Source organism: Triticum urartu, chromosome 6A (assembly GCF_056163025.1).
Source record: "Triticum urartu cultivar PI428250 chromosome 6A, HENAU_Tu73, whole genome shotgun sequence".
NCBI lineage: Eukaryota > Viridiplantae > Streptophyta > Magnoliopsida > Poales > Poaceae > Triticum > Triticum urartu.
Window position 1 is genome coordinate 70,966,146 of NC_141878.1, and position 20,676 is coordinate 70,986,821.

General features: G+C 44.2%; 1 protein-coding gene, 1 long non-coding RNA gene and 1 pseudogene across 2 annotated transcripts; 1 reads left to right on the forward strand and 2 right to left on the reverse strand.

Annotated features, from left to right (window-relative positions):
• On the reverse strand, positions 1-2,759 carry LOC147964004 (uncharacterized). Its single transcript, XR_015607308.1, has 3 exons — positions 2,656-2,759; positions 2,391-2,448; positions 1-444 (listed from the first exon to the last, which is right to left on the reverse strand). It is a non-coding gene; the product is annotated as an uncharacterized LOC147964004 (long non-coding RNA).
• Positions 2,760-9,922: 7,163 nt separating this feature from the next.
• LOC125530861 (U2 spliceosomal RNA) lies at positions 9,923-10,029 on the forward strand (annotated as a pseudogene).
• A 1,925-nt stretch (positions 10,030-11,954) lies between these two features.
• Positions 11,955-17,916, reverse strand: LOC125530860 (putative helicase MAGATAMA 3). The gene is made up of 20 exons (XM_048695276.2): positions 17,696-17,916; positions 17,454-17,601; positions 17,217-17,356; positions 16,693-16,890; positions 16,383-16,580; positions 16,257-16,292; positions 15,996-16,081; positions 15,715-15,765; positions 15,183-15,291; positions 14,985-15,090; positions 14,725-14,822; positions 14,557-14,655; positions 14,387-14,479; positions 14,206-14,259; positions 13,735-13,793; positions 13,568-13,652; positions 13,134-13,493; positions 12,918-13,040; positions 12,515-12,601; positions 11,955-12,431 (listed from the first exon to the last, which is right to left on the reverse strand). Exons 1-20 carry the CDS (start codon positions 17,828-17,830, stop codon positions 12,210-12,212), a joined length of 2,487 nt encoding a protein of 828 aa, XP_048551233.2. The 5' UTR covers positions 17,831-17,916; the 3' UTR covers positions 11,955-12,209.
• Positions 17,917-20,676: the final 2,760 nt, after the last annotated feature.

Here is a 20,676-nt window from a genome sequence, read left to right on the forward strand (position 1 = left end):
TTAAAAGCAGAGAAAAGTTGCGTACTCATATAAATTGAAATATAACATACATGCATGCAAACATTTTGACTGCCATTTTCAAGATTACAGTTGCATTGCAGCCTTGCAGATGCCTTTAGCTCATGGATAGCAAGGGAAAATAAAGTTAAATTGTACTCCCTTTGTCTCATAATATAAGAGCTTGTTTGACACTAGTGTAGTGTCAAAAACGCTCTTATATTATGAGACATAAGGAGTACATAAAAAAGATATGCTAGCTTGCAGTAATAATATGATCGGTTGTGCAGACTACAGAGGCTTCTTGCATGGTTGTTTTTCTCTTTGGTTTCGTATTCGAATGACTTCTTCATCTTAAATCTCACTGGTTTGACATTGGGATGCAGCAAGCTTGAGGCAGCAACTGCATAACTTGCGGTAAAATCATTGGCATGATCATCATCCAACCTACCAATAAATAGGTTACATGTTAATTGGAAGAATGACCAACATACATACTTTTGAATATTACCTTTGAACTGCATCACATTAATGATATAATTAGTTTTCAAGCATAAATTAGACCATACATTGTGTCTAGTGTGGCATACTGAAGCCACAAAGTGTATGTTATTACCTCCTTGAAAGAGGAGTAGACTAAAATATTTTTTGACCCAACTTTTTTTACACGAACTAAACTAAATTATCATGATTTATCTCTGGTAGGTGGGCCAATTGCTACCTTAGACTGATGATGTGAACAAAGCCACAATTTCCTGTATGCATAACTTATGAAGTGAATAAAAGGTAACACCATCCGACATTTCAAAAGGATGTCTAGGGTAGTAATTAGCTGAAATTGCAATGCTAGGAGGGAGAATATTGATGCTCCCGATTTCGAAATCAGAAGTGACAAATGACAGTGATAATGACTAAAAACTAAATTATCATGATTTATCTCTGGTAGGTGGGCCAATTGCTACCTTAGACTGATGATGTGAACAAAGCCACAATTTCCTGTATGCATAACTTATGAAGTGAATAAAAGGTAACACCATCCGACATTTCAAAGGGATATCTAGGGTAGTAATTAGCTGAAATTGCAATGCTAGGAGGGAGAATATTGATGCTCCCGATTTCGAAATCAGAAGTGACAAATGACAGTGATAATGACTAAAAACTAAATTATCATGATTTATCTCTGGTAGGTGGGCCAATTGCTACCTTAGACTGATGATGTGAACAAAGCCACAATTTCCTGTATGCATAACTTATGAAGTGAATAAAAGGTAACACCATCCGACATTTCAAAGGGATATCTAGGGTAGTAATTAGCTGAAATTGCAATGCTAGGAGGGAGAATATTGATGCTCCCGATTTCGAAATCAGAAGTGACAAATGACAGTGATAATGACTAAAAACTAAATTATCATGATTTATCTCTGGTAGGTGGGCCAATTGCTACCTTAGACTGATGATGTGAACAAAGCCACAATTTCCTGTATGCATAACTTATGAAGTGAATAAAAGGTAACACCATCCGACATTTCAAAGGGATATCTAGGGTAGTAATTAGCTGAAATTGCAATGCTAGGAGGGAGAATATTGATGCTCCTGATTTCGAAATCAGAAGTGACAAATGACAGTGATAATGACTAAAAACTAAATTATCATGATTTATCTCTGGTAGGTGGGCCAATTGCTACCTTAGACTGATGATGTGAACAAAGCCACAATTTCCTGTATGCATAACTTATGAAGTGAATAAAAGGTAACACCATCCGACATTTCAAAGGGATATCTAGGGTAGTAATTAGCTGAAATTGCAATGCTAGGAGGGAGAATATTGATGCTCCCAATTTCGAAAGCAGAAGTGACAAATGACAGTGATAATGACTAAAAACTAAATTATCATGATTTATCTCTGGTAGGTGGGCCAATTGCTACCTTAGACTGATGATGTGAACAAAGCCACAATTTCCTGTATGCATAACTTATGAAGTGAATAAAAGGTAACACCATCCGACATTTCAAAGGGATATCTAGGGTAGTAATTAGCTGAAATTGCAATGCTAGGAGGGAGAATATTGATGCTCCCAATTTCGAAAGCAGAAGTGACAAATGACAGTGACAATGACTAAAAACTAAATATCGACGTGAAAGTATAGTCCCAAGAATATTTTGGTTTTATCTGGACCCGTCCTGTTAATAGTTTTTCTATCTCCCTCTCCGGGATCTTCTCCTAGTCGCTAGCCCAAGACAAAGAACATATGAAAACCTATGGAACTACTCCCTCCAATCCATAAAAAATGTCGCAGTTTTGAACTAAGGTTGAAGATTAATTAATCTCCAGAAAGTCCCGGTGAAGATAACTGAACAAGTTCTAGTTTTACTGGACAGTTAAGAAATCTTACGAGCATCTCGCAAGTTATGCAGTTGCTGCCTCCAGTTTACTGCCTCCAAATGCAAAACCTATACATGCAGCGAGAAACAAGGAAAGGTTTAGCGGATGAATAATCAAAAGTGAAACACAAGATCCAGGAAATCAAGACTAGTTTTTGAAAAGCAAAGCTCCGGTTGATTCGCAAGCAAGGCAGCCAGATTCATGTAGCACAGCAAATCAAATCACGTGTGGTTCAAGAGCAAGAAGCTTGTCACCCAATTAGTTCAAGTAATTACCTGCACATATAGAGATCAGATCTTGGTACTGCCACCAGACAGCACCTCTTGACCTCTCATCACATCTGATCTAACCCTAGAAAAGGGGACAGAAACACAGAGCTGTGCTGTGTTTGTGTGAAGAAGGGGTGAACGAGGGGAGCCTGCTTTTATAGGCAAACAAATGGGCAGAGAGATAAAATAACGCTGTGGGGCCTGCAATGCAATTAAGGGAGGGACAACTGAATCATTGTTAATTAAGCAATGTGACATGACACTTGCAGACAGGAGAAAAGCTCTTAACTCCCACTTGCCTGGAGTCGCTTCGCGCTTATTGGACGCCCGTCCCATCAGTCTATACTAATCACAGTATGTACACATATGTTTAGTAGGCCTCGTTTGGTTACATGTCTCTGGGTTTGATGTGGCTTCGTGGAAGCCGCGGCGCGAGGTACAGCGAGGCGAGGCCGGGCATCTTTCTGCCTCTCGGATTCTGCCTGTCGAGAGGCCATTAAGCAGGGCACAGAGTCCAAGCTTAGTCGGCTTCAGTTAGAAAAGAGAAGCCTGAATTTTTGACAGTCCAAGTCCCACGTGTAGGTGCAGCTGAAGCCATCAATTATTGAGTGGCCCTATCGCTCAAATGTTTTTACCTAGCAAGATCGAATCCTAACAAAGCTGCAGCTTCAAAAAGCATGAAAGGCAGGGTTGGCGCTTGGCAGTCTCCGGCGGCAGGTCTTGCTCTGTCGCTCTGCAGCTGCCAACGTTTTTCTGAACTCCATTGTTCTACGCCCCATCACGGTCTCAGCTCGCTAACTGGAGTTAATGTTGTTTTAATAGCTTCGACCCGTCCATATCAAAATCTCGAAGTTCTCTTATAACTTGTCAAAATCTTGAAGTTAAATCCCTGTACACGGAAACAAATCCTTGCTTTTATTTTGTTTTTCCAGGTTGGGATTTTTTTTTTTTGAGAAACTTCCGGGTTGAGATATGAATAGGAGGAATAGAGAGAAGCAACTCTACTGGGCCATGAGTACGAATTAAGCCGAGCTATTGGGTCTTCAAGGCGTCTGGGCTGCTATGGTAAAATCAACGGGAAGCTACATCGGCGGCATGCAGGTTATGCGGCGCAAGAGATTCTTGGCGACATGCGCTTATAAACTGCTCGATGGCTCGGAGTGTGTGGGCGTTAGCTGATGAAGAAATTGTGGAGGTGATGTGTTAGAATGAAAGCGACAATGCGAAGGACTGGATCTTCCTGTTGAACGTGACATATCTTGTATTTCTAATCTTATCTTCTCTAGCCTTGTATAGCTAACTCCTAAAGATATGGTAGGATTAGTTACCTTGTCACGCAAGACATCCTGTGTATATAATGTAACCTATTCCATGGAATATAATGCGTTGCACCAAATATTCTCTCTACATGGTATTAGTTTTACCGCGATCTTCTGTCGCTTCCGCACCTCTCCGCCGCCGCGCCTAACCCTAGACGCCGCCGCCACGCCAACTCCTCCTGCCGCCGCCGTCGCTACCTCTCTGTAGCCACCGCCGCCGCCTCCTTCTCATCCAATCTAACCGCCGCCGCCGACGCCACTTCCCCCGTAGCCGACGCCGCCGCCGCTTCTCTTGTTTCTCCCGAAACCCTAAGGGCCGCCGCCGCTTTTCCCTTCCTTCTGTCGCCGCCGCCGCCCTCTTCTCCATACCCATCGCAGCCACCGCTCCCTCTCCCTCTCACCCAAAACCCTAACCACCCGCTGTCTCCATGGCCAAGGCCGATGCATCCGACGCTGGCTCCTTCTCCGGTGCCATGTTCACCTCCGATCGTCTCAACGAGATCCACATCAAGGACCACGTCCCTGTCATCCTCGACCTCGACTCGCCGTCCTACAATGCATGGCGCACGTACTTCGCGTTGTTGTTCCGCTCTTACCGTCTCATCGAGCATGTTGACGGGAGTGTTGACTTCCATGACATGAAGGACGATGACGAGTGGCTCGCTGTGGACGCCTGCATCGTCAAGTGGCTCTTCCTCACCATCTCCGGCAGCCTCTTCAACATGGTGAATGCCCGCGATCCGTCCGCGTATGCTATGTGGACGCGCCTGTGTGATCTCTTCCTCGACAATCAACTGCAGCGCCGCGTCTTTCTTCAAGGGGAGTTCTTCACTATGCAGCAAAACGATCTTTCGATCGACGAGTACTGCACGCGGCTGAAGGTTCTCGCCGATGAGCTACGCGACGTCGGCATGACCATCGATGACTCGGTCCTCCTCACCAACCTCCTCCGCGGCCTCCACCCCGACCTTGGCCAGTCCGCCGCCAACCTCTCCCTCATCACACCGACGTACGCGAAGGCGGTTACCTATCTTCGCATGGAGGAAAACCGCCTCTGTCACACCGCTCGGCAGGCGACCCACGCCGCTCTTCACATGGGCCTCGCCGCCGGCCACGGCTCTACTCCAACCCAGCCGGGGCCGCGCGCTCCCGCTCCTGCCCCGCCACCCGCACCTGCGCCCTCCAACGGCCGCAAGCAGAAGGGTCGCGGGGGCCGGGGCCGCAACTCCAACACGACGCCGCGCCCTCCTGCGCCTGCGGCGGCTACCCTTCCTCCGCCTTGGCTCTTGGGGTATAACCCATGGACAGGAGTAGTGCATGCCTACTCCATGCCCGTCCCCGCCCACCAGCTCCGAGCATCCTCGGGCCACGGCCGAGCACTCCTCAGGCGCTGCTGACCGCACCGGTTCCTGCCGCGCATGGCGCTGCCGCGGCCTACGGTGGCTCGTCGGCCTATGGTGGTCCTCCTGCATACGGCGGCACGCCGGGCTATGGTGCATATGGTGGCGCCCCTCCGGTCTACGACCCGGCGCTTCTCTCTGCCCTGCATGCTGCCCCCTCGCCGAGCGCCTACAACGGAGGTGGCGATTGGTACATGGACACCGATGCCGCCGCCCACATGGCCTCCAACCCCGGTATCTTATCCCGTTCCGCTCCCTATCCTTTCTCCTCCCGCATCATGGTCGGTGATGGTAGCTCTCTTCCCATCACCCATCATGGTTCATCCTCTCTTCCGTTACCTTCTTCTTCTTTAACTCTCAATAATGTGCTTGTTTCACCATCCTTAATTAAAAATCTTTGTTCTGTTCGCACTCTTACTCGTGAAAATCCTGTCACTGTTGAGTTTGACGCTCTCGGTTTTTCCGTTAAGGATGCTCGCTCCCGGAGGGTTCTGCACCGATGTGACTCTCCCGATGATCTCTACCCATGCGGCGCTTCTACTCGCAGTGGTCCGGTCGCTCTTCATGCCGACGTCTCGCTTTGGCACGCTCGTCTCGGTCATCCCGGCGCCGACGCTCTTCATAAAATTTTGAGCACCTTTTCCTTTTCATGTAATAAATCAGCGGCTCACACTTGTCATGCTTGCCGCATAGGAAAACACGTTCGTCTCCCGTTTTCTTCGATTGCAACTTTTCCCTTTGATGTGATTCATTGTGATGTTTGGACATCTCCCGTGCCTAGCAATTCGGGTTTATCATACTACCTTGTGATTTTAGATGATTTTTCACACTTCACTTGGACTTTTCCGTTACGCCGCAAATCCGACGTCGCCTCCACCCTTCACTCATTTTATGCCTATGTCACCACCCACTTTTATCGCACCATTGCTCATCTTCAAACCGATAACGGAAAAGAATTTGATAATCTCGCCATTCGCCATCTTCTATCCACGCATGGCACCATTTTTCGCTTAACTTGTCCATACACATCCCAACAAAACGGCCGTGCCGAACGTGTTCTCCGCACCCTCAATGAGAGTGTCCGCGCCTTGCTCTTTCATGCACACATGCCACCTCGCTTTTGGCCCAATGCACTCGCCACCGCCACTCTTCTTCTCAACCTCCGGCCATGTAAACCACGCTGGAGCTACACCCCTCACCATCTTCTGTTCGGGTCTCCTCCATCATATGATGATCTTCACGTCTTTGGTTGTTTGTGTTATCCCAACATCACCGCTACGGCGCCACACAAGCTTGCACCACGCTCTCTCGCTTGTGTCTTTCTTGGCTACCAACCCAACACCAAAGGCTTTCGCTGCTACGACCCGGTCTCTCGCTGAGTGTTCGTCTCACGGCATGTTTACTTTGATGAAGCTGTTTTTCCCTTTGAGCAGGTTTCATCGACAGCAGCTCCGACCGTGGACGCTCCCACTCGGCGGTCTCGGGGAGCTCTTTCGCTCCCATCGCCGCGCCCGCACTACTCTTTGGCGGGCCCCTCCGGCCTCTCGGCGGGGTCTCCCTCGCCGGCTCAGGAGGAGCCGGCCTTACCTCGGTCGGCGTCACCCATACGTGCCGCGGCCTCCTCACTGCCTGCGGTCACTCCGACACCCGCGGCTCCATCCGCGGCCTCGTCACCGTCGTCTTCACGGTCACCCGCGGCCTCGTCCGCGGTTCCGTCGCCGCTGTTGGTACAGCCACCTGCGGCTTCACCGATGGCCTCGTCGCCGTCCCTGACGCTGCCAACTGCGGTCTTGCCCGCAGATTCGTCATCGCCCCCTGCGGCCTCGTCACCCGCCGTCTCGGCCACGGTCACGCCGTCCTCCTCGGCGGTTCCATCTCCAGAGGCTGTGGCTCTGCCTCGACGGCGGCCTCGACTACCACCCCCGCCGCCTCATCATTCCATGGTGACACGCGCCAAGGACGGGATCCGGCAACCGAATCCTCGCTATCACAACCTCAGTGTCACGGTCGTCTCTCCCGTGCCGCGCTCGGTGCGCTCTGCGTTGAGCGACCCGCACTGGCTTGCCGCCATGCGCTCTGAGTATGATGCCCTCGTCGCCAACCGGACATGGACGCTGGTTCCTCGTCCCCTGGTGCTAACATTATTACTGGCAAGTGGGTACTTCGGCATAAGTTCCTTCCGGATGGCTCTTTGGACAGGTACAAGGCCCGCTGGGTTGTTCGTGGCTTTGCGCAACGTGTTGGTGTTGATTTCTCGGAGACCTTTTCTCCGGTTGTCAAACCCGCCACGATACGCGTCGTTCTTCAGCTCGCTGCATCTCGTCATTGGCCTGTTCATCAGCTTGACATCAACAACGCATTTCTTTATGGTCATCTCCAGGAGCGTGTTCTATGTCAGCAGCCCACTGGTTTTGTTGATCCCACTCGACCTGATGATGTCTGCTTGCTCTCACGGTCTCTCTATGGTCTGAAGCAGGCGCCTCGTGCTTGGTATCACCGCATTGCAGCATTTCTCACTGCCCTTGGGTTTCGCAGCACCACCTCGGACACGTCACTATTTGTGCTTCATCGAGCTGATCATGTCGCCATGCTTCTTCTGTATGTTGACGACATTGTAATCACTGCCTCTCGCGTGGACATACTTCGCGACATCATCAGTCGTCTTGGTTCTGAGTTTTGGCTGAAGGACTTGGGCGCTTTGCACTTCTTTCTCGGCATTAATGTGCGACGTGATGCCTCTGGATTCTTTCTCCATCAAGGACAGTATGTTCTTGATCTGCTGGATCGTGCTGGCATGACCGACTGCAAGCCTGCTGCCACTCCTGCCGAGGCTAAGCCGAAGCTTTCTGCCACTGCTGGGCAACCTGCTACCGATGCCCCTCTATACCGCAGTATTGTTGGTGCTCTTCAGTATCTCACGCTCACCAGACCAGACATTCAGTTTGCAGTTCAGCAGGTTTGCTTGCATATGCACTCGCCCCGTGATGTTCACTGGTCCTTGGTCAAGCGCATTCTTCGGTATATTCGTGGCACACCGACCTTTGGTCTTCGTCTTCGTGCTTCTACCTCCACCGAGCTGCTTGCTTACACTGATGCGGATTGGGCTGGCTGTCCTGACACTCGACGGTCCACATCGGGATATTGTGTCTTCTTCGGTGACTCTCTCATATCTTGGTCCTCCAAGCGGCAGCCCACCGTCTCCCGCTCGAGTGCCGAGGCCGAGTACCGTGCTGTTGCCAATGTTGTTGCCGAGACATGTTGGCTCCGTCAGTTACTTGGTGAACTTCGGGTTTCCATCCCGAAAGCCACGATGGTTTACTGTGATAATGTTTCAGCCACCTATCTCGCGGCCAACCCGGTGCAGCACAAGCGCACCAAGCATATTGAACTTGATGTTCACTTCGTCCGCGAGAAGGTACAGTTGGGTCAGCTTCGTGTTCTTCATGTACCGACCACCCAGCAGTTTGCCGACATTATGACCAAGGGGCTTCCAACCGTTGCATTCCAGGAGTTTCGTTCCAGTCTTTGCATCGCCCATGCCGACGCTTCGACTGCGGGGGGGTGTTGAACGTGACATATCTTGTATTTCTAATCTTATCTTCTCTAGCCTTGTATAGCTAACTCCTAGAGATATGGTAGGATTAGTTACCTTGTCACGCAAGACATCCTGTGTATATAATGTAACCTACTCCATGGAATACAATGCGTTGCACCAAATATTCTCTCTACACTTCCAAATGAACAGCAAATTATCGCATGACCAGCTAGTTCGCATGGTGATCACGTTATGGGTTATATGGAGAGCGAGAAGGAAAGTAGTTTATGAAGACATCTTTCAAAGCCCAATGTCAACACACTTATATATTCGGTCCTATTGGAGTGATCTCCAAGTTTTAAAGAAGCCACACATCCAGCATTCACAGGCCAGGCCGGCGAGGCCGTCCAACTGGATCCAACCACCGGAAAATTTTATGAAGGTGAATGTAGATGCTACGGTGAGGGGACGTCGAGGAGTCGGTTCAGTGGCAGCGATATGCAGGAATAGGCAAGGACTCTATCTAGGTGCTTCATCCGTGGTATTCAGAGGTATAGTTGATCCCACGACTCTGGAAGCTCTAGCGGTGAGGGAGGCCATGGCATTGGCGGAGCATCTAAACCTACAAGCTATTCAGGTGTCTTCGGATTGCTCGGTGGTGATAGATGACATCAAGAGGAGAAGTGGGGCTGGCTATGGGGCTATTATACATTAAATACTAGAGTACTCTACTAGTTTTACTTTGTGTAATTTTGTTCATGAATTTAGGAGCTCGAATGTCGAAGCTCACAATCTAGCAAAGCATATACTAAAACTGGGGCTTGGTCGCCATGTTTGGTTGGGCCATCCTGAGAATCTTCATTTTGTCCATGTAAATTATGTGACGAATCAATAAAGCTTTGCTGATTGTCTCAAAAAAAAAAACTAATGCGCTGCTGTTTGATTAGTACCACCTCGCCGGTGCGAGCAGCACGGTCAGCTGAGAGAGCAATAAGAGGCGGAGGGCAACCTTTCAAAGCATACATTTCTCTGCCTTTTGGCTAGATCAAATGTAGTATTTGTTCTTATCAGCTTTTTTTGAGATAAATGAAAACTTTATTCATTAGAAATAAAAAGTACATCGTTTGTGAGGATCATTACAATTTTATTTAAAGGTTCCTCAAATCAATTAGAAATCAATGAAAATCTAGCTAAACTCGCAAGCTCGTGAGCTACTTTATTTGCTTCTCTATTATAATGTTCGAATCTAGTAGCAACGAAGTCACAAGCATAATGAAAACAGTCGTCAAAAATTGCCGCCGCCGCACATGCCGACTGTCCTTTATTATTCATGGTATCAATCATCTCCAGATTGTTTGCCTTAATAATAAGGTGATTACATCCCGCCCTTTGCGCCAATGTTATACCAAATTTAAGAGCTGAGGCTTCCGCCATCAACACATCTGCGCAGTAGTCAATCTTCCCGTTCCCTCCCGCGATAAACTACCTTTTTCATCTCTCAAAATCGCCCCCATCGTGCCCCTAAGAAGGTCGTGATCAAAAAAAGCGTCAACGTTAAGTTTCACAAAACCCCTAGGAGGACATGACCAACCCCCCTTTTTCATAGAAGCCTTGAGGGATGATGCATTTACGAAGTTTGACGTAAGGGCTAGAATCCCTACTGAAATCTGAAGTGCATTCTGAGTTGTCTCTTTATGCACTAACTTCCGTCTTTCCCACCATAAATACCATGCTGAGACAGCAATCATTTCACGCACATTGTGATAACCCATTATCCTTAATTCTTGATCTGGCAGACGTAGTAGGTACTCCAACACCGCCTCTCCAGTAAGGTCAACCTCGCAAGCTTTATCAATGATATCATTCATCCCCAGCCTTGTTCAAACCTCCTTTGCTCTACTGCAAAGGAAAAGCATATGCTTTGTATTTTTAGAACCCTCAAAGCAAGTAGGACAAATGAGCATGACCTTCATATGTCTATTTGCCAGCGTAATCCGGCATGAAAGTGTTTCATGTAATGTACGCCATATAAAAATTTTAACTTTTGCCGGACATGATAACTTCCATATCTTACTCCAAATAGGATTAACGGTGGTTCGCCCCATCCCATTAGAATGTTTTAGTCTACTTCCATACTGATGGTCCCACTCCACAAAATAAGCAGACCGGACCGACAACGTATCATTTTTCGTATAACTCCAAGCAATAAAATCTGGCATATCATGTTGCGAGATTGGAATTTATTTGATATGTGAACCATGTGTCCACAACGATATGAATTTTTTTTTTTATGATGGAGGGTCCATCACAATGGCTTGCCATTGGGACCCTTATGTGTCGCCTGGGCGTTGCACCAGGCTAGACGCACCCCAACCAATACAAAGTAAACAAATTATAGTCTTCTAAACAAATATTAAATTTTAGTTTAAATTGGTTATATCAATCGGTTAGATTCCTAAGTTTCTTGTTGCCAGGTGCATCATAAGACTGAAGACAAGGATGGTTCAACTACCTTTTCAATTGGGAGCATTGTCTGAATAAATTTCCCTGTGAACGTGTGAGATTGTTTTCCCATATTCATTGATCGAATGCTACCCTTTCAATGGATACCTTGCACATGATTTGGTTATTACAAGACTATTTTATTTCAGCCATTTTGAACAGAATCAAGCACACCGCTGCTCATTCTTAGTTTCATGGTGCCCGCCAGAGCAATAGATACACTTTCATGGTTGTACAATATAATGCCAGGTGACTCATACAATAGCAAAGGTTATGTGTATTTCAAATTTGGATCTGAAATTTTCAAGGATTGTAGACAGATATCTTGTGAACAACCACATATCTTTTCTGGAATTTGTCAAACCTTTTAAATTTGAGTTTTGTGAGATGGGAACATGACAGCACCTAAGCCATAAGAGCTACAGCAAGGTCCACGACATGTGCCAGCCTCTGGCGAAGAAAGAAATGTAACCAGGGAGGGCACCGGCTGGTGTTCTTCGCCAAATTCCAGCACATGTACTACAAAATCAAGTGAACAACATACACACATACGATATATAAGCATATAGACACAGCAGAAGCCAGAGCTGCTGCAGTTCTGCGGTTAACTTTTTTTGTTCCATAATGTATGCATGGAGTTCGCGTAGATGATTCGTTGGGCAAGGCAGGCATGCACCAGCCTCTTCCCCCCTAAAATTTGCTAAGAATAGCAGAATTTCTAACTTGCAAAGCTTTTTGCTCTTCTATGTTATGTACCTGGCCTCTGATAAAGCTCCCCCTCCAGCAATACATTGCAGGCAACAATTAATCATCACCACCTCCTCCATCGTCAGCCTCCATGGCGTCATAATCATCTCCATCCACTTGATGGTCCCCAGCATCGTCTGCGTCCATCACTTCTTGCCTTGCAACCACTTCATTGATGGCTTCTACTGCCTGTGATATCCTCGCGTCTGGAACAGGTCTTTCCACCTTCATGGATTTGAAACTATCCTCGGTGAAGAACGCAGTGAATGGCTTTGGCACCTGCAAGATGATCATGGTTAGTTACATTCACCAAATGTTGTTTTTCTACACAAGCTTCAAAAGAAAGACAGTAGCCATCTCACCTTGAAATAACGGTTTCGCTCTTTGGCACTCTCAACAAGGTTGGTCCAGTGTTTATCTTTCTTCAATGTTGAAGCGGAACCTATTACCTGCATCACACGCTAATTTGTTATTTGGGTATTTACCAACAACGAATGATAGTTTACACAAATAAGCCAACTCCTGATTCCTAGTGAGATGTAGAATGGGTAGAATACATCAAATCGAGTTATACATCGCATAGCTTGTTCTTCTAAAAAAGGAACTCAGGCAGTATAACCTCCATACTGTCACACCGCGTAATCCATGAACAAACATGTAGGGTTGTAAATCCAATACAATTAAAACTCGTTTCTTTCTACCAGTGTGTATGCAATGTGCATCATAAAAAAAGACAACATTGATGTTTGGATAAAGACCACTTACAAGTACAGCAGATCTAGCTCTGGTGATGGCAACATTCATTCGCCGAAAATCAGAAACAAACCCAATATTTTGCTCCTTATTGCATCGAACACATGAGAAAATGACAAGTTCCTTTTCACGGCCCTACATGTGAGCAACAAGATGCCATATTACAATCACTGCAACCCACTACGTTACATAGAGCAAATCTGCAATGCATGTTAATAAACTAGTTACCTGGAATCCATCAACAGTGTTTACATCTATAACTTCCTTTGATTGGTCGCCAAAGGTCGACCGGAAATGGTCCTTCAGGAGTTTCACCTGACCCCTGTATGGTGATATAACAGCTACTTGAGAACTAGATTTGAGTTCTGGATAGCGCATGGCCAATTGGTGATATAGGAGGGTTATGAATTCCACTTCATCCTCGTTCACCGTCGAACCACTTCCAGACAGCTGAGATTCAACCCCATCAACATCAAAGAAGCAAAATGGTCCGAAGCAGCTGTAGGAATGCCATGGACGTTTTTTGTTGAGCCCTTCCCCGTCTTCTAGGATGCCTTCATAGAATTCTTTTGAAGGGAATACACTAATCTGTTTATTGAATGTATTAGTAAAATCAGAAAGCCATCCAGTTTCCAGCTTACATGAATTGAGTGGGGTACTACCTCTGGATGCATACGATACTGAATTTTGAGCATTTGCACGGGAAAACCAGCAGCTTGAAATCTCTGGAACAAACTTGTTCGATACCTGATGGATAGCTAGCATTGTATTAGCATTGCAACACGTTAACAGTGTGAATCAATTAAAGAAAAATAAGGGGACGTCTTACCCTAAGTTCTGAGCAGTCTTTGAAATTACAGTTGCAGGTAACTGAACTGGGTCACCAACCTGGTATGAATATCAGAAGTGATAGTGAGAAACTGAGGATACAAATGTAACCACTGTGAGCAAATACTCAAGGTACCTTAGGTATCAACATATCAACAGAGTACAGAAGATATGAAGCGAAATGGTCAGGAACAGATGGCTAGGTACGGCGTGCGCGTAAACACGTACAGGAAGAAATGAAAACAAATTTCTACAGAATCTAAGCTAGTGAAATGATTCTAGATTTAATATCCACAAGGACATCGATAATACCATCCTGCTGTTGAGTAAATGAAGTACTTAACTAGTAGTATAGTGATTATTTATAACACACTAGTAGTATAGTGATTAGCTATAACACATTGACAAGGAAAAGGTAAACTGCTGAATAAAAGAGATATGTACAATCATCTGAGAAAAATAGACTGCGTACAAGAAAAACTTGTCTGCATCCATGAACCAGGGGCACAAGAGTCGCTGGTTCTACCTGAAAACAAAGTGCACGTGTCAGATTCAGAAATAATTTGCAAATAGAAGCATAAACGATACCATTATCAAAGCCTGATAATGTTAATGCTCCACTAGAAAGATAACATGCACAAAAAAATACTCACAGCTTGCGCGGCTTCATCAATTATAACAACATCAAAAGCACGAGTCATCCTGGTGAAAATGGCCGATCCACTGAAACTGAGGGTAGAAAACACCTACGAATTTTCCTTGACAATGAGAATAACATTTTCAAATATTATCAACAAATATTGATAACAACAGATGTTCGTACAATAGCTGCTTCGTCAAGAAGTGAAGCTCTAATTCGATCCTGTTCACCAGCTCCTCGTCTCCCGCCATCTGATGCCACCCCAGATTGTTTTTGTTGTATCTGTAAATATTTGAACTCGCTATAATTGACACAAGTTAGACAGAATGCTTAGCAACTCAAATCACATACAAGGTAATCCATGGAAACTGCTTTGACAGAATGATGCGCCTTTAATCCAATACGCACAATCTTGGGATTGTAAGTGTTGTTATTTTCATCACGTATTCCTGAAAACATGCAATAACTTTGTTAGTTAATTTGCTCATGACCAAAGCAATAAGCACGAGCTCACAAACAATAGTGTTTGATCACAGACATATGGATGCAAGAATACTTTCATTTTGATTAACATTTTCAGCATCATATGACATAGAGCCAAAAAAACTAACCTGTTTGAAGAACACGCAATACAATCTCATCAAGTGCTGAGTTGGATGGAGCACAGACCAACACATGGGCACGATACTTGCGATTGGAACTTACGACTTCAGGTTTCTGCCCAGAATTGTTTTAACCATGTAAGGGATGAACCATCCACATCCAGAAATAATGGCAAATATAGTCAACTACCGAGTATAGAAGAGTACCAGATCATTCCCAGTAGGATAAAAACCATCATCACCATCGACAGGCATAATCAAATCTCGAGGATTTGCACCAATTAGCCATGGAGATGCTTTCATCCAGTTTGCGTGCCTATCATGTAAACTCCACAGTAAGATAGTGCTAAGTGCTCACAAATACTTGTAGTAGAATCTTGCAGAATTTCGCAACAGAAAACGCAACCAAAAAACACATACAAAAATTCCCACACAGCACATGAAGGCTGAAACTAGATGCTGAAGGATCACTATACATGATAGTGCAAATGTAAACCACAACAATCTTATCCTTCTGATAAAGCCTGGTTGCACCCATGTTTTTAAGGCATCAAAGAAAAACGCGAGTGCCAAAGAGTGAGTACATGAAAAGCCAGCAACAGATGCAGCAATTATGAACATTTCTGGCAATATCCTTAATCTTGTAACTGCTACATGCTCTTCACTCAGCATTTTATGCTTTCCTTCAGCGCTCCAAAACCAAAGAATGTCAGAAACTAACTAGGAAATAAGCACTTACTTGCTCTCTATGTCCAGCTCTGGCCCATGCTTTTGAACATCAAACCCTCCTCTGCAAAAGGATCATGAAGCATGTGAGATACATGCACTCATTTTTATCTGGAAGAAACATTACGACAAAAGAGGAATAAATTTCTGCAGATTACAGTGTATATATTTCTGTTGTAACTTTTATTATGTCATTTCTAATTAAAAAGGACAAGGATTTTTTTGTCATCTCCAAAATAATATTACCAATATGCATTTCACTTGATATTACAGAAAAAAACAGAAGATTATTACCTAGTCTGCATTCTTGCAGGAGCGGAATGGAGAACAGCACTGAGCAGTCCAAGGATCGTTTGTGTTTTTCCAGTTCCTGGTGGGCCCTACAAATAAGAGTAGAACTCCACGGTCAATGGTTCATGCTTCTAAGGAATGCGATGTCCACAGATCTGCTTATACATTCTCCAGAAAATGCATACATCCAAAATTGTTCTCACTTGACAAGGTAAACGACAATACACTGCAAGTTAGAACAGCAGGAAAAAGTAGCAAAGTAACCTGAATAAGGACAAAGGATCTGCGCGAAAGACCTGCCTGCAGGAGACAATACTGGTCTGTTAGGCACATACATTTCCCTCAGAACTAGATATGACGACAACATCAAATAGTACGAAGTACGCTCACATTAACTGCATCTAGCTGTGAACCATTAAGATTTGTTTTCAGGTAATCCATAAGTGGCTGAGGTACATTCCAAGCACGATTTTGATCATTTCCATCTCTGTTGTTCTCAGAAGCTGAAAGAATCAAATCCTTAAAAGGATGTGAAGCTACAGAGTGCATTCCAGAGTACTCTCGCAGTATGGTAGATAAACTGCACATCTGAGGATATTGACCAAAAATGAAATATCAAGGTCATATCTAGAAGTACATGCCCTTAATAACTGAGGCAAGCATGAAAACTCGGGCAGTCTTTAGTAACAACCGAACTCACCTTTAAAATCCACAGAAAGCTATTTGGTGTTGACAAAATGGAAGCAAAGCGCTGCAGCCTTGAAGACTTCACAGGCCGTGCAACATTTAGATTTTTTATTTCCCCCGCCACAAATGTTCTAAGAGAGAGGTTATCTTTACCACCTCGCTGTTCCACCACGGCAAAGGCATACGCGGTAGGATTCACTCCCTCCTCAAACTGCAAAATGCAGGCATATCCTAACTCATCATTCATCATCAATATGGCTAACCATGTCTGGTGCACAGTAAATGTGGGGGAAATGCAATCATGACTTATGCTACGTAGATCTGATGGACTGATCAATTTTCCCTAGGAAATTATCTGAAAACATTCATCGCAATACAATGACCTTTAATCTGGTATATACATTGGTCTCAGATATTCATTGTTTTCCAACTTGAGATTTAACAACAAAACAGATAAGAGTGTTGGGCAGTCTGCACACTATAAGATCCACTAAATTGGCTGGGGTGTTGTCTGCTTCCTGCTAGCATGGAACTTACTTTCTCTTTGGAGAGCAGGAGGAGGTCATTCTCACACACAATGTCACGGAGGCCATCGGACACCACCATGGACAACTTGTGGAAACCCTCGGACTCTGCACATGATGCCACCGCCCCTCTCTGCCAGTCCAGCCCAACCTCTACTCAAATAGACCACAAACCAAGAACTGCTTAATAATGAACCAAGAGGCAGAAATTGAGAAATTCACACAAGCAGCAAGTTGGAGCAAAGCCCACCGTCCTCCTCCTCCTCCTCGTTGCGGCGGCCCTGGAGGATCTGCCCCTTGACCTCCTCGAAGAGCAGCGGCTCGAAGACGCCCAAGTACTCCTCCACGGAGGCGTAGCTGTTCTTCACGTGCTGCAGCCCCTTGGCCTTGTCCGCGCCCTGCCCGCCCCCAATCAGGAGATTGTGAAGGTTCAGGGATTGCGTCGGGCGTAATTGCGATGCCGTTAGTTGGCGCGGAGGGATTCGAGTGTACCTTGGAGTCGGCGACGATGCGGAGGTAGTCCCAGCTGAGCACGATCTTGAGGAAGCGGTCCGTGGTGGAGGCGGGCGAGGGCGTGGAGGACGAGGCCCCGCCGCCGCCGCCGCCGCCGGGCTTGTCCACCGCCATGGATTTCTCTCCGCGGCGGGAGAGGGTTTGGGGGGGTTTAGGGTAATGTTGAGCTGACGGTCGACACGGCCCACCGGAGCCGGGAGAGGAGAGAGAGAGAGATAAATAATACTGGCGCGGGCTCTCGATGTTGGGCTCTTATTGCGACCGTTCCCGGCCCGATGTAAGGCCTCCTCTTTAATGCAAGGTGATCATCATAGTACTTCCTCCTTTCCTCGTCTAAAAAAAAGTACTTACTCCTTTCCTAAATATAAGTCTTTTTAGATATTTCAATTAGGACTGCATATGGAGCAAAATGAGTGAATGTAGACTCTAAAATATGTATATATACATCTGTGTGTAGCTTTAATTAAAATATCTAAAAAGACGTATATTTAGGAACGGAGGAAGTATCTTTTACAAGAGTGTCAATAATCTTTACGGATGGATCTTTCATTCACCCCGCACACACCTTACTTCTAACTAGTTTGGCTAAATCATGAACAACACAATTAGTCTCTCTAGGAGCATGCTCAAAAATAATATGCGGGGAATCACATGCAAGGTGATACATATCATCAAAAACTGTCGTCAATAGACCGAAAGAGCAACCCACATTCTTCATTTTCTCTATCACCCCGATGTTATGGGAGTTCATCTCTATGCGATTACACCCAACTGTAGTTGCCAATTGAGACCAAACCGTAAGGCTAGTGCCTCGGCCATAAGCGCATCTTTGCATCAATTGATTTTCCTATCCCCCGACGTGACAAATCTACCATTTGAGTCTATGATGATAGCACCATACGAGTCTTTAGTAAGTCTGGGTCAAAAGCCCCACCCACGTTTAGCTTCACATAGTTGCTCCTTGGTCTTCTTTGGTTTGGTTCATAGGGTAGGATTCCCTAAAAAAAGGTTCATATATGGTAGGAAAACACGAACACTATATGAGTATATCTTTCGTCTCGCTAAAGAATTTTCTCCCCCCCCCCCCCCGCCCATTGTAAACTGAGCAGACCTATTCTTTTTCGATCGCTCGCGGTAGTTGTAGATTCATTCGACTTGTTTTTTTGTTTTTCTTATGGTTTTCTTTCTTTCTTCCCGGTTTTCTTGAGGTTTTATATTTCCTTTTTCTTTTCATTGGTTTTTCTATTTTTCACGGCTTTCATTGGTTTTCCTTTTTTTTTCATTATTTTCTTTAGTTTTTTATTTCTTTCTCAGTTGTCTCTAGTTTTTCCTATTTTTTTTCCTTTTATTTAATTGGATCGGTTTTCTTTGGTTTCCTTGTTTTCTTCTTTTTTTATTTGTTTTTTTTGTTTTTTCATTGATTTTTCTTTCTCTGTTGTGTTTCGGTTTTCTGGGTCCTTATTTTTTTTGTTTGTTTCATGATTTTCATCATTTTTTCTTCAACACACGTCTAATTTTTATTTTGGTTTTCAGTCTACATTTTTTGCATATGTCAACAAAAATTTTATAATACATGTTTAACATTTTTCAAATACAAGTTTAACATTTTTTAATACATGTTCAAGATTTTTTCTATACACATTTTAAACAATTTTCAAATGCTTGATTAACATTATTCAAATACAAGAGCAGTATTTTTTGAATACATGGTCAGCCCTTTTCTATACAAATTTAACAATATTTTTTCAAATATTGGATTAAACATTTTTCAAGTACAAGATTAATACATGGTCAACATTTTTTATATACACATTTAACATTTTTCAAATGCTTGATCAACATTTTTTCATATGCAAGATTAACATTTTTTAATACATGGTCAACATTTTTCAAATACTCTTTTATTTATTTTTTTAATATTTTATTAACATGTTTTAAAATACATGATCAATTTTTTCACACTCATTGTATATTTTTTGTATAAATTTTTCGGATACATGGTCAACATTTTTTTACATATTTAACATTTTTCAAATGCTTGATCATCATTTTTTCAAATGCAAGATAAACATTTTTTAATACATGGTAAACATTTTTTCTATACACATTTAACATTTTTCAAATACTTGTTTAATATTTTTTTGAAATTCTTTATTAACATTTTGATATACATGATCAACATTTTTCACACGCATTGTATATTTTTTGTATACATGGTTAACATTTTTTCTATACACATTTAACATTTTTCATATGCTAATGTAAAAACATTTTGTAAAGTATATATTTGTAATATATATGTTTAGAATATTTGGAAGTGTAAAAAATTATAACAAGAAATTTAAAAACAAAAAAACGTGAAAATAGAAACAAAAAAGGAGGGTTGTGGCCTCCGGTGCATGCCGGCCCATCTCACGCTGCGTTGACGCGAGGGTTCCCTTCTTCCCGCTATAGGCGAGACGTAGGGGCATCCAAAGGAATAGGAAAGCCATACGAAATGGCATGTCATGTATCTCAAATTCTATGAATAGAAATAGAAAAGAAAAAGATGTCATTTGATTCACATCCTATGATTTTTTTCACTATGTAGGCTAATGTTTATTTTCCAGGAAGTATATGAAGAATTCCTCCATAGGAATATGATTCTGTTCCCACAAACCAAAGGACCCTAAAGAAAAAAAATTCCTACAGAATCAATTCCCATAAAATTTCTCCAAACCAAAGGAGGCCTAAAGAAGAGGGCGGTGGAACGAATTGTTGTCCCTCGCATTATCTTTTGGCTGAGCAAAGTTGATCATCAACTCTGACAACACTGATGCAATCTCAACAATGCAAGATGTTTGTAATACTTTAGGATTGTCAGCTGCTATTCTGGATGAGTGTTTTTATGTGGTGCGGGACTTCACCCATGCCCGGCATCTCCGGTATGAACATTGCCATAGAGAAGCAAATATTGTTGT

What these genes read in the sequence shown, in the direction of transcription:
- LOC125530860 (XM_048695276.2), bottom strand. Translation starts at nt 17,830, where the DNA reads ATGGCGGTGGACAAGCCCGGCGGCGGCGGCGGCGGCGGGGCCTCGTCC. An exon ending in GATGCAGACAAGTTTTTCTT is followed by an intron (nt 13,794 to 14,205) that starts GTACGCAGTCTA and finishes TATTCATACCAG; the next exon opens with GTTGGTGACCCAGTTCAGTT. An exon ending in GAGCTAGATCTGCTGTACTT is followed by an intron (nt 12,602 to 12,917) that starts GTAAGTGGTCTT and finishes CGTGTGATGCAG; the next exon opens with GTAATAGGTTCCGCTTCAAC.